This window comes from Lissotriton helveticus, chromosome 11 (assembly GCF_964261635.1).
Source record: "Lissotriton helveticus chromosome 11, aLisHel1.1, whole genome shotgun sequence".
NCBI classification, from domain to species: domain Eukaryota; kingdom Metazoa; phylum Chordata; class Amphibia; order Caudata; family Salamandridae; genus Lissotriton; species Lissotriton helveticus.
Window position 1 is genome coordinate 238619741 of NC_136072.1, and position 14351 is coordinate 238634091.

At 46.0% G+C, this 14351-nt stretch overlaps 1 protein-coding gene across 1 annotated transcript; it reads left to right on the forward strand.

Moving 5' to 3' along the window:
* The first annotated feature begins 11066 nt into the window (after window positions 1-11066).
* On the forward strand, window positions 11067-13458 carry LOC144791648 (zinc finger protein 862-like). Its single transcript, XM_078666374.1, has one exon. It carries the CDS (start codon window positions 11067-11069, stop codon window positions 13134-13136), a length of 2070 nt encoding a protein of 689 aa, XP_078522500.1. The 3' UTR covers window positions 13137-13458.
* The last annotated feature ends 893 nt before the right edge of the window (window positions 13459-14351 follow it).

The window sequence follows — 14351 nt, forward strand, 5'->3', positions numbered from 1 at the left end:
TTCTTCCACGTGTTGCTTTTTTGGTGCTTTTATAATACTCTGAAATATTTGATGATATAAAAATTCACTAAGCCCATGTCTGCTGTTTCTGCTACACTCAATTCAATTTTGTAAAATTTCTGCCCCCCCTTTGTTCTGTTTATGTCAACTCCAAATTCTTCAGCTAAATCTTACAGATTATCTTGTGCCTCATTTGCACACATTGCTTCTTTTTTGATCAAGTGTTTCAATTGATCTGAATTATATAGTATCCTGTTTAAAGCAATAGTTTCCTGCAAAATGTCTCCAAATTAGATTTTTAAATTAGTAATGTTTATTTCCCTCTTCTCAGGTGGTGTAATACCTACAGTTCCAACAACAAACATCACTGTATCCACAGTAGTTGTGATCCCATTAGGACCAGGTAAAGCTGCCAGTGTACTCTCAGGGGTAGCACTTGCAGTCCAAGCTCTGTTGTTTCTTGTGTGCTCATACCAGCTTCGCCTGCACCCATATTAGGTATTGGCGGTCTCTGTGTCTGTGTGCCATCTGTGTATGAGAGGAATAGAATTCAACAGATCACTTAAGAAATTATCCTCCTCATCTGAATACATTTAGTTATTTCTTTTTTTATTTGTCTCTTTCAGATTCTTCAACTTTTTTTTCCCGACTGAAGGAAGGTAGGATCCTTTTGCATGCTTACTCCGACTTTGTGCCTGGTACTGTGATGGTTTCTGACTAGTCTGACTGGGATCCTGGTAATCAGGATCCCAGTCTCAGTGCTTTCTCCCCTAAATTGGTTATGGGAAGTACTTAGGTACATCCCAGATTGGATACTGTTGTAACCTTATAAGTCCCTAGTATATGGTACTGAGGTACCCAGGGGAATGGCACACCAGGAGTCCCCCATGGGCTGAAGCACTTATTATGCCACCCATGTGAGACTACTCAAACTGTTACTACATGCCTGCCATTACAGCCTGTGTAAGCTGGTGCTAGCACCACTTACAAAAGATATGGGTTTCCCTATATCTAAGGTCACTGCACCTAAAACGTATAAGCTCCATGACTAAGCAAGTCAACGCCGTCTCCGCGTCCTGCTTCAACACCCTCCGAATGCTTCGCAGGATCTTCAAATGAATCCCCCCCGACACGAGGAAAACCGTCACCCAGGCCCTCATCACCAGCAGACTCGACTACGGGAACGCCCACTACTCAGGAACTACCACCAAGCTCCTGAGACGACTACAACGAATCCAGAACGCCTTGGCACGATTGATCCTCGACGTGCAGGACACCCCTACAACATTCTGAGTCCATTCTCCCGTGTTGTAAGTGCATCAGCCATTATGATACATAGAGTGGCCATACGTCATTACGCGATGACCATCTCTAAATTGGCTGTAACAAACCCTATCATGTTTGGCATCAAACATGCTGGAATCATACCCTCACACCATAAACGTTATGGGGGAGGTATGATTCCATGCACTGTAAAGCTCCTCCGGGAGGCCCTCGGGGCTCCTGGTACCAGTCTTCTAGACCCGGACAGGACAACATGGCTGCTGCCGACCAGAGACACGATTCTGCCCTCCTGCTGCTGAGCCAAGCTCAAGCAAGGGAAGGCAGAACAATAGGTATCCTGTCACAGGGAGGTGTGACCACCTCCCAGACAGGGTTTAGTATATTGGGGCTGGGTGGGAGCGCTTGCCAGCGCCACTCAGTCTGCTTGAAGGGCACATTTGGTAACCTCCTTGCATAGTCCAGTTCAAGCCAGCTCAGGGAGTGTTGGCTCCCTCTCTGCCGGGAAACTGGACAAAGGACATGGGAGTATCCTTACCAATCAATCAATCAATCAATCAATATATTTATAGAGCGCGCTACTCACCCGTGAGGGTCTCAAGACGCTAAAGGGAGGGGTGCTGTCATTGTTCGAATAGCCAGGTCTTAAGGTGCTTCCTGAAGGGGAGGTGGTTCTGGGTCAGTCAAAGGTGCGCAGGGAGTGAGTTCCATGTCTTTGCGGCCAGGTAGGAGAACGACCTTCCTCCAGTGGTGGTTCTGTGGATCCGTGGAACGGTGGGGCGAGGGCGAGGCTGGTTGAGCGGAGCTGGCGGGTGGGGGTGTAGAACAAGAGGCGGTCGTTGAGGTATATTGGTCCTTTGTCGTGGAGCGCTTTGTGTGCGTGGGTGAGGAGCCTGAACGTGATCCTCTTGTTGACGGGAGCCAGTGCAGGATTCTTAGGTGGGCGGATATGTGGCTGTGGCGGGGGATGTGGAGGATGAGTCAGGCGGAGGCGTTTTGTATGCGCTGAAGTTGTTTCTGGAATTTGGCTGTGGTTCATGCGTAGAGGGCGGTTCCGTAGTCCAGTCGGCTGGTGACGAGGGCCTGGGTGACGGTCTTTCTGGTATCTGTGGGGATCCACCTGAAGATTTTTCAGAGCATGCGCAGGGTGTTGAAGCAGGATGAGGAGTTTGGAGCAGTTCCACTATCTACTTGCCCGACACAGCCTCCTACAGCAAGTGCCGAAGGAAGCCGACCCTCCAGCAGACGCACTGAGAGAGACGCTGTCTTTTCTCCTGCCGAGAAATCCAGCTCCAGTGTTTCCAAGCTACCCTTACGGGTTGTTGGGAAATCGAGTCCCGAGACCAGCCTTCTCCATTCTAAACTAAGGTACGGAGCTGATTAGACTCTTAGAGAAATCTTGGGCAGATTCTTGGCAAAAGAATACTACATTTATGCTACACCACACTTACTTATTCCCTCTTACTAAGCTTAGGTTAGGTACACCGGGGTAGGCGTATTTTAGAAGCACCAGTTGAGTACTTTTAGCCTCTGTTATTTATATATGTATTTTTATATGGTTTAGGAACCATACAATGCTCTTACAGTATTATTTTATTCTACTATTTATACTGTACGCATTATATTTTACAAACTGTGTTATGATTGTAGCAGTTCATTTCTTATGCTTGAGAAAGAAGACTGTTCAATAAATCTTTTTATTGAAAACGCCCGTCTATCTTTTCTCTGCACCTCTCGTGAAACGAAGCATGCACGATTGACTGAGTGAAATATCTATTGTTTCCACGACTCTGAAGATACGTTTTATCTTGGAGAAACTAAGTTGTCATGTTGATGCGGTTGTCAGAGACTAATCCCTTCTTGTGAATTCGAGAAAGTTTCTAGTGACCTCTGAGCTAGCTGGCACACACGATTAAGTTTAGTATATTCAGTAGAGACCTAGTCGACCTCAGTCCTACGTCTAATCTACAGGATATATTATTCCAATGCGCAGAGCCCATTGGGAATATAGGAACTACACTACATGGCGCCCAACGTTTGGTAAGGCACTAATTTAACGCTAGATACTAGAGTAACTCAGTCGTGCTTTTCACAGAGACCCCTTTTTCCCGTAAAATACTCCAACAGACGCCTGGAGTGGGTTAATGGATAAAATATCCGCCTCCAACTGAGTAGGACGAAAAATTCTATGTATTAGTTTTTTGTTTTGTTCAACGTTGAAGGATACAGTGTTCCAAAATATTGTGCATCTTATCTTTATTTCCTTGAAACTTGGTCTGCAAACCTTCATAAAAAATGACGGAGAGTGACGAAGAATTAGTTAGAGCTGCAACACCACAAAACCTAGATGAGACAGGTCTCCAACAAAATGACCCGGTTGTTATACACATCCCGGCAAATGTAAGGAAAATTATAACTTACAACTCATAAATAATGGAGTATCATCGAGAGGTGGTAAAGTAATATTTGTGATAGAGGCACATGAATATTGGCAGACAGAGGCATTCTATTCATGGATTGTCTTTCCACAAGCAAATCCAGTAACACATGAGTTCCACTACTATAAAATGGAGGCATATCCAGCGGAATACGCTCCTTTCGAGGACGTTGAAATTCCACTAACTTACCAAGAGCATCAGCTCTGGTTTAATGGCGCCCTACAACATCAAAATCACATTACCAGGCTCGGTCCACTAGATAGACCAGGAGCTACATGGCCGGTATTAGCCAGCTATACACCACATCCTAACATCAAAAGAATGACAGATGTAGAACTGTTAGCTCAGCTAAAACACTTAATTAAAATACATAGACAATTGGTACAATATGTCATGCGGACTTTAACAGTCCAACCAGCTGTAAGAATTCCACAGCACACCCCTCATCAGGGGAACACAAACAAAATCACACCACAGATTATACAGTCAAATCAAATCAAATCAAATATAAGCTTTATTTCGGTTTTTGAGTTTAAAACCATAAAAGCAGCAAAAAGAAATACAGACATATATATAGAAATCAACAGTTTCAAAGCAAGCTAGAACCAATCTAGTGCAAAAATAAAAACACGTGGTAGACAGAGTCCCCTTTCACCAAGTGTTATTGTTCAATGCTCTGGGGCCAGGGTAAAAATCAAACAAGTCCCAAATAGAAATAGGACCATCTCCAATTTTGGGCTGGGAAAATCTTAAGAATGGGACAATGTTCCTGTGCTTAAATTTGATTAGTATCAGGTCTCCCGGAATGTCTTTAGGTAACCTCCCTAGCCATCCCACCCTCCTGACGCTCAGGATTCCGCCATCTAGGTCAGGTGGCAGCGGTCTGTTGTTATTGAGCCAAAAAATGGCTTTATTCAGCAAATCCTGGTTTGTTTCATATTTGTCCCGACTAAGTTCAGGGACCCCGGAGAGTACAGCCACATAGGGGGCGGCTTCAGGGGGTAAGTTCATTCGGTGTCTTCTTTCTTGAGGAAGCCTAGGGGCTTTGAGAGGGAGGCGAGTGGGCTTAGAAGTAACTTTACTACCGCTTAGGATAGGTGTGCTGAGAGAGGGATCAGTTGTTTGTTCTTTCCTGTGTTCGATTGACTTGGGGTTCACAAGCTTAGTAGAGAACGTAGGACAAGAGGGAATGACAGTATTTACAAGTGATGGTAAACTCCTTTGTACCATTTTTTCAACATCAGACAACCTATTTCCCAGATCCTTAATTTTTGAGAGCAGAGGTGATAAAGCCGCATTCAACAGTTGCTCTATATGGGCCAGTAGGGTCAATTGGAAGGGGGAAACAGGGTCATTTGATGTGATCACCGTCTTAAGTGGCATTGATACGCTTGGGTTGACAGAGGAAAGCGAGGAAAAAGAGGGGCTACAGCACATTCGGTCGGCATTTGGTGGGGTAACCTCATTGTTCCTTTTGCTGGGTGGTTCCCGAAACAGTGTATCAGATTTAGGCAGAATTATTTCACAGGCCTGGGGAGTCCAATTTATAAGATCCGTATCTCTGTCCACTGTAGGGGAAGTAGAAATATCAGGGGCATAGTTTGTGCCACACAAGGCATTCAGTTCTTCCCAGACAGACATAGTAGTTGAGTTACAGAAAGGCCCCCCAAACGTCACTAGACTAATAACAACCACTGTTCCCTCTAGGCCACGCGCGCGCGCGCACCTTCTCTGACGTCAGCGCGCACCACCTATCGTGGAGCGCGCACACAGGCCGTCGCAAGAGATTCGCGCCGCCCGCCGCTTTTAAAAAGCGAGCGGCGCGAACATGACATGCAGCACATTTCCAGTGGTGGCGGCGGTTGGCGGCGGTGCGGGCGTGAGAAATTGCAGGTAAGGAGCGGGAGGAGAATGTATTTACCACGGCGGGAGGCGGGTGGCGGGTGGCGGGAGGCGGGAGGCGGGAGGAGAATGTATTTACCACGGCGGTAGGCGGGAGGCGGGAGGCGGGAGGCGGGAGGAGAATGTATTTACCACGGCGGGTGGCGGGAGGCGGGAGACTCTAAAGGTTGGGTCTCTCCTTCCAAGCTTGGCAGGTCACGTGAATATTGCTCTGCTCCGATTGACCTCCCCCTAAAAAGAAAGATGGAATCCACCCTGAAGGGAGTTCCTTCGTCTTGTGTGTTTGCCCTGCTACTCCACCCTATAGGACCTCATCTATGTTGGAAGACTTCCAGTCCCTTCTGAGGCCTAGATCAGTGGTATAACTCAAAACGATAGGTCTCACTTGCAGAATGTCAAGATGAGCCCCTTACTCTGCCTTATTTTACAGATATTTATTGGCCTTGGGCTAAATAGGGCGGCCCCTTGAAGGGTTAGGGTGGCCCTGATATGCTGGGTGACATCCCTGACCCCGATCACAAGGTGTACAGATTTAAGTGCTGGGATACAATTTGGCTTGAAATAATGCTTTTCTGGCAGACATCCCTTCTCCTCTCCGCACATAAATCTGTCTGTCATTAGGATTTGTTCCCAGAATTAGGAATAAAATGCATACCCAGAAATGTAGGGCCCAAATCTGCATTTGGTGTCCACATTCTGGGGACAAGTCCACTTCCATTTACCACCTGCTCTGTAAAGGGGAGCGTTCTCTGTTTTACTCATGCCCTGGGTGGTCAGATGAAGGCCAGGCTTCCTTTACAGTCAGAGTCTCATATGATTTTACTACACAGGGCAACATTTAAATTATGCTGATATAATTGGCTAGTTTCAGAAATGTTGCCTTATGCTTGTTACACAAAATTCCCCAAATTAAGCTTTCATGCCATTTTGCGTAAATTCCGCCCCAGTTGCTGTAATTTTTGACATATGCGCCATTCATGAAAAATATTTACTGCAAACACACAGAAAAACAGCATGCAAGCGGCTGCTGTTTGCAGCGCTTTCATTTTTTTCTACTTTTTCTAAGCGCAAATTGCATTCTTGCTTCAAAAATCAATACAAGGACGCATTTTGCACTACAGTATAGCTCTAAATAACTGATTTGCATTTTGTGTAATTGTATGTAATCATAGAAATGTTGCCAAAACTTTATATCGTTTTGTGGGGGTTATGGTAGTGTGGGAGCGGGAGAAGACGCTTGGCAATTAATGGGTAGTCGTTTGGAGGAGTGCTTTCAACGTAGTGAAATTGGCCGAACAGATGTGACTAACCAGGAATGATCGGGCAAATCCAGGGCATCTCTATCACCGTCTCGCGCCATAGTCTTCTTTATAAAAGACTGCATGGGCTTTCTCTCCATCAATTCTCACATCTACTCCGGCCCGACGGGTGGAGGACAATTTGCCTGATTGTTGACTTTAGGGAGCGAGCCCTCGGTGAACATGTCTGCTATGTAGGTCGGAAGAAATGGCGGCTGGGTTTCTTGGCGTGCACACGCACACACTGTCAGTGTATCACAGAATGTCAAACATATTAGTACAGTTGGTTCCGAACATGAAAATGGGTATTCAAAGATGACGAAAAGCCACCAAATCTTCTCTAATGGGGAATAGGTCCAAGAACATGAAAAGAAATCTCGAGCACTCTGACACCAGTCAATCTTTTCCTTTGTACTCAATCTTCTTGCATTCTTTATTCTGCTGAAGGGCTAGAGATATCCTTCAGAGTCCATGTACCCAAGGGTGTTTGAACACTGTATATAAGTTTGGGAACCCCTGTTAACCTCAGCCCTGATTAAGTCTATTGTAGTAATATCCAAGGGCGAAACACTTGTCCACAGAACAAAAGGTTATCGGCTGTTCCCTGCTGGTAAAATAGCAGTTTTAGCACCTGCAAATCTGCTTCCCATTTAATGTAAGCCCTTACCCGGCGCTGAGTGAATGGAGTTGCAGCGGCGCGGTGCTCACACCGACTGAGTTGTGCCATTGTTATTTTATTATTTTAATCAGTCTGTCAGACACATAGCTGGTTGGGTCAGCTGAATCCCGCACGGACCGCCACGGCCTCTGGGATTGTTTCTCAGCAGCAGACCAGCCCCTCTTGTGCAGCTGCTGTTGAGCCATACTCCCTATCCTGCCCGGACTGTGTTTGCTGTGGTGAGAGTTGTTGCGTCAGTGGCGATGTGCGATCGGTAAAATTACTGTTCCTTGAGTTGCCTTAGAAAGTAAGTGTTGCGCCTCAGTGAGTTATCTTTTCTTGAAAATGTGATCTACATGTTATTAATTGTGCAAGCGGGCCACCAGTGCTGCCGGTCCATTACAATTACTTTCAGCAACAGCAAGGTTAATTCACACAGATCACGTTGTAAATGCCTGCCAAAAAATACAATTTTTGTAAAGCAGCATGAAAACGGAAAAGGGAGAAATGGCCCCTTAAAAATCACACTTTGACTACTTACAGTTCACATATTTCTTAATTACCATGATTGATCGATTATCTGTGTGCAATATGGAATTTTAAAAGACAAGCCTGTTGCTAGCCTGAATTATAAAATGGCTCCTCTTGGATCACCTTCCTGTAACCGTCTTTTTGGAAAGGGGCACTAGGTTTGTGACTTTACATTTCAGGGGTTTTGCAGCAGCTTGAAAGTCTTTCAAAGCGAGGTATTGTTTTAAGGGCATACTTCCTGATATTGAGCTTTTTCCATGGACTTAAGAGCTTGGTTTTATTCAGGGAGGGGGGAGGGTGGGGAGTGGATGTCTGTGATTAAGAGCCGTCATGCAGTTTGTCTTTGGTTGGTGCCCTTCCGTTTCTGGTGCTTTGATGCAATTTTGAGATCCTAGACTTTCTTGTTGCTGGACTGGGTGTAATTTCTGATATTAATTTGTTTCCCTCGTCTTCAATGCTTGATTTTACTTGCGTGAAAGAGTCACTCATATTCATTGAAATGTCACTCATAATTAACTGACATTGTGGAAATGTCACACATAGCAATCTGAAACCTTGGCAGTTATGCACTAAAACCGTTTTACACCTGTTATCATCTGCATTAGTTTTAGTGTAAAAAGGCAGCCTCCACGGAGCTCGTTAAAGACTCAGAAAGAGGGCATTATGCCCCCCCCCCCCCAGATCCTCACAGTGTACAGATGCACATTTGGCTCCCCTATCATTTATTGCAAATGACCTGGTAGAAGAAGTTTTGCATGTTATGGTTGAGCAGCACGTATTGTAATCCTATTCTAACATGTTTGTTGCTTGACTTATATACCAAATATTTTTCAGACTCAGCTTGTGCACGGGCTGTTAGAGCCCACTCTTGACTCCCTTCTAGCTCAACCCTTCCTGTTAATTTATTGTCTCCCTCTCCTCTACTCTGAAGTCACACTGTCATCTGAATGCAGCCTCAGGTTTGAGAACCCACTGACCTCTGCCTGAGGACTCCTCCATATTCATTATACTCCCACGAGGCTCTGTTGCTTCAGCCCTGAGGACACACTGTCCTCTGTTTGACTGCAGCCTCAAGTCTGAGGCCTCCTCTCCACATGTCTTGCTTCCACAAGGCCCTGCTGCCTCAGCTCTGAGATCCCACTGACCTCTGTCTGTGGTCTCCTTTGTACTTGTCTTTGATGGATTGTGTGCTTCTCAGCCATCCTGTGGGTTACCTTGTTCACCCACCTCAACCATTTGCAGTTTGTATTTTGTGCTACACCTTCTGTAATGCCGCTTTCCCCTGGGATTCACATTTATAGACCAGTTTAAGATAATGGATGCTAATAATGGAACACATGGGCACACCCCTGTTTGTCCTAGGCTGAAATCCCAGGTAATTATTTGGTCATTTTTTGTCTTGGGCCTCTTGACCGGTCCCATTCACAGTTTGTAATTCTTCAGGCGTTTGCTGACTTACTTGCCTTCACTTGTAGGTTTCCAGTCTGTACGGTATTTGGATTACAGTGGTCAGGTGCGAGTACCACAAAGACAAGGTAATTCTGTTTACGTTCCTCGTTGGGTTGGGGGTTGCTGGGTAAATAGATTCACAATCTGCACCCTTTTTTCTTTTGCAGGTTCGTGAGACCGTACTACAAAGACAATTGCACAGGCAGACGTGAGTGCAGGCAGAAGAGGTAATTGTTGGGTTGAGTTAAACAGTGGTGCGTCTTGAACATTGTTGTACCATATATACTTACCGATGTTTTCTTCTGTTGCAGGTTTCACAGCAAGAACCCCATACATTTAAAGAGGCGCACGTGAGTGCAGGCAGAAGAGGTAATTGTTGGGTTGAGTTAAACAGTGGTGCGTCTTGAACATTGTTGTACCATATATACTTACCGATGTTTTCTTCTGTTGCAGGTTTCACAGCAAGAACCCCATACATTTAAAGAGGCGCACGTGAGTGCAGGCAGAAGAGGTAATTGTTGGGTTGAGTTAAACAGTGGTGCGTCTTGAACATTGTTGTACCATATATACTTACCGATGTTTTCTTCTGTTGCAGGTTTCACAGCAAGAACCCCATACATTTAAAGAGGCGCACGTGAGTGCAGGCAGAAGAGGTAATTGTTGGGTTGAGTTAAACAGTGGTGCGTCTTGAACATTGTTGTACCATATATACTTACCGATGTTTTCTTCTGTTGCAGGTTTCACAGCAAGAACCCCATATATTTAAAGAGGTGCACGTGAGTGCAGGCAGAAGAGGTAATTGTTGGGTTGAGTTAAACAGTGGTGCATCTTGAACATTGTAGTACCATATATACTTACCGATGTTTTCTTCTGTTGCAGGTTTCACAGCAAGAACCCCATACATTTAAAGAGGCGCACGTGAGTGCAGGCAGAAGAGGTAATTGTTGGGTTGAGTTAAACTGTGGTGCGTCTTGAACATTGTAGTACCATATATACTTACCGATGTTTTCTTCTGTTGCAGGTTTCACAGCAAGAACCCCATACATTTAAAGAGGTGCACGTGAGTGCAGGCAGAAGAGGTAATTGTTGGGTTGAGTTAAACAGTGGTGCATCTTGAACATTGTAGTACCATATATACTTACCGATGTTTTCTTCTGTTGCAGGTTTCACAGCAAGAACCCCATACATTTAAAGAGGCGCACGTGAGTGCAGGCAGAAGAGGTAATTGTTGGGTTGAGTTAAACTGTGGTGCGTCTTGAACATTGTAGTACCATATATACTTACCGATGTTTTCTTCTGTTGCAGGTTTCACAGCAAGAACCCCATACATTTAAAGAGGCGCACGTGAGTGCAGGCAGAAGAGGTAATTGTTGGGTTGAGTTAAACTGTGGTGCATCTTGAACATTGTAATATAACAGTTTGCATTCATGAGCTAGGCGTCAACGTAAGCCATGTTTCCTTATTTTGCAGGCTTTGTGGGACAGCAGGCTCAAACCGGCGGGTACGGAAATGTTCAAGCGCAAAGCTGTAACTCCGGGAGAGTGCAGTGCTTCACCACAAAGGAAGAAATGTTGCCTTGTATTCAAGGAAGAGTGGATGAAGGAAATTGTGGAGGCTGAGACACAGAAGTCACGAAGCAAGGTCCGCATGCAACTCGGGGAACTATTTCAATACAGTCCGGATGTGGGCTTGATTTGCAAAGCATGTGCCGAAGCCAAGATTGTTGGGGACTTTTCCACAGGGAAGAAATGGAGTGATGGCTGGAAACTGGACTACATGAAACACCATCTACTTAGCAAAGTACACGAGTCTGCCATGGTGATATTGAGAAACAGAAGTGCTGCTGCGAGGTTTGGTTTTGGAGTACGGGCAATGCTGACAGAAACTGCCACAGACAAAGCAAATAGAATGGAAGTAGTTGAACGCCAAAGATCTATGCCTGAGGAGATAAAGATTCTCATCAACAACGTGTTGCTGGCAGTCAAGATGAACACTTCAATGTTATCTGTACAAGACATCCATGACCACTTAGCTTTGTATGTGAAGATACCAGACAGCTGGAGGAGCAAGAACTATGCCTTTGAGTTCCTTGAGGCCATCAATAGCGTGATACACTGTGAAGCTATGACAGAACTTCGGCAAGCTTTGTATCACACCTTGATAATTGATGAGAGCACAGATATTTCTGTTTCAAAAATGCTCATCCTGTATTTCAAGTTCCGACCTGTAACATCAACTGAGCATAAAACGCAGTTTGGGGGCATAGTGAAGCTGACTAGCTGTAATGCTGAGGCTATCACTACTGCCGTGAAAGAATTCTACACTGCCAATGAACTGGACCTCATGAAAATGGTCATGTTCACATCTGATGGTGCATCTGTGATGCTGGGGAAGAATAATGGTGTTGCTACTCGCCTTAAACAATCCATTCCTCATCTAGTTGAGCAGCATTGTGTCGCCCATCGAGAAGATTTGGGAGTTGATGATGCCTGGAAGAGGGTTCCAATGATTAAAGAGATGGAGACATTGTTGAGGACTGTCTACACTGTGTTCTCCAGATCTCCTGCAAGGAAGTCCAAGCTGGATGAAATTGCATCGGTCACTGAATGTGAAGTTGTCTCTTTTCGACCACTGAATGAATTCCGGTGGCTTTCAAGGCATTTTGCTGTTGGTGCACTAATTCGTAATTACGAAACTGTTCTTAAGTACTTTGAGCATGAGAAAGTTGAGGAGAATGATCCAATTGCTAAATATTGTTATAAAAAGCTATCGGACTCCAACTACCATATTTCCCTTGCAGTACTTAATGACATTCTGGGTGAATTTGCATCTTTGTGCAAACTATTCCAAAAAAGTTCTTTAACTACTGTTGAAGCCGTACAGTATGCAAGAGCGAAGATTGGCCAAATTAAGCAACAGTATTTGGGGGACACTGTCTTTTGGAGCAGCAATGTAAGAGAGCTGATGGTTTTGTACAAGGATAGACAAGAGTTTGACAGTGGGCCTATTTTGTCTTTTGTTTCCCTTCTTTGTGAGCACATGCAAAAAAGGTTCCCTGAAGGTGAGCTAAAAGAATGGGCAAGTTTTGAGATCCAGGCAATAGCCACACAATCGCATTTTGATTTTGGGACTGAGAATATTGAAAGACTTGTTGAAAAGTATAAAAATGTCTTGGCCCTGGGTGATTGTGAAACACCAGAAGATGTTGTTCGACAGTACAGAGACTATAAATATGTGGTGGCAGAACATGTTAAGGGTGGGTTATTTACCACCTTTCAAGACATGGTGACTTTCACTGTACGCAATGCTGCTCAGTATAGTGTCGTGTCTCAGCTTGTTGATGTCTGCGCAACATTTCAAGCATCTAGTGCAGACTGTGAACGAGGATTCAGCCTCATGAATACTATCAAGAGCAAATTGAGGAATAGACTAGAGCAGAAGCATTTGGACATGCTGATGAGGACAAAGGCCTACCTCCTGAACGGGAAAGTTGACCTAGACCGAGTTTATCAGCACTGGAAAAATGGCAAGGATCGCCGTGAGAAGCAACCCTGTCACCCATCTAGTGACGCCACTTGACGTGTCTGAACAGCCCTCTACCTTCTTGTGTATATGTGATATTGTATAGGCTCGCAGCATTTCCCCACCCAATGAACTGTGCTCCAGTTAAGAATATTTATTAAAATCTAATGATGGTACCACCATTGAAGTCTTGTGCTTTTCTAAACTTGAAGTGTACTTGCCAGTGTAACCAGTTCATGTCATGGCGTGCTTATCCAATATTGCAAACTGCCCTTAAGACCCTTATTGTGGCGCTGTATGTGTGAAAATGCACTATCTTTTCGCTTTTTAAAGAAAAATTTTGGAGTGCCATTTGGCGCCGCAGACACGCGCGGTTTGGTTCCTGGCGCACATAGCCATGGTTGCAGCGCACAGAGACCCTCCACTGCCGCACACAGAGGAAAAAAATTAGAGGGAACATTGATAACAACTCAAAAAGAAAAAAGGGTAAAGTGTCTCTATACCTCATGCTATGAAGGGGCCATGTGGGGTGGCCCGTCCCGTCCTCCTCGGGTCCTCGGAGGGCCACAGAGGGCCCGCCCTTTGCCCGGGCTTAGCCCGGCGTCCCGCTCGCGTCCCGCGAAGCTGGGCGGAGCTCCCCTTTTAGGCGCCTCCTGGCGCTTCCCACGTGAATCAGGAAGCAGCGCCGCCGCTAGGGCCGCCGGGAGATGTAGTCCCGGAGCGGCGGCGCTGTGGACTGCACAATTTGACTCCTGGCAGTGGCGGCAATGTTGGAGACCTGCTCGTCTCTCCCCTGCTCCTGCCTGGTGAGTTGGAAATGCCCCCGCGCTCCGCCGAGCGGAGCTCCCCTTTTAGGCGCCTTCTGGCGCTTCCCACGTGAATCAGGAAGCAGCGCCGCTGCTAGGGCCGCCGGGAGATGTAGTCCCGGAGCGGCGGCGCTGTGGACTGCACAATTTGACTCCTGGCAGTGGCGGCAACGTTGGAGACCTGCTCGTCTCTCCCCTGCTCCTGCCCGGTGAGTTGGAAATGCCCCCGCGCTCCGCCGAGCGGAGCTCCCCTTTTAGGCACCTCCTGGCGCTTCCCACGTGAATCAGGAAGCAGCGCCGCCGCTAGGGCCGCCGGGAGATGTAGTCCCGGAGCGGCGGCGCTGTGGACTGCACAATTTGACTCCTGGCAGTGGCGGCAATGTTGGAGACCTGCTCGTCTCTCCCCTGCTCCTGCCCGGTGAGTTGGAAATATATATATATATATATACAGTCAGTAATCGGTAAG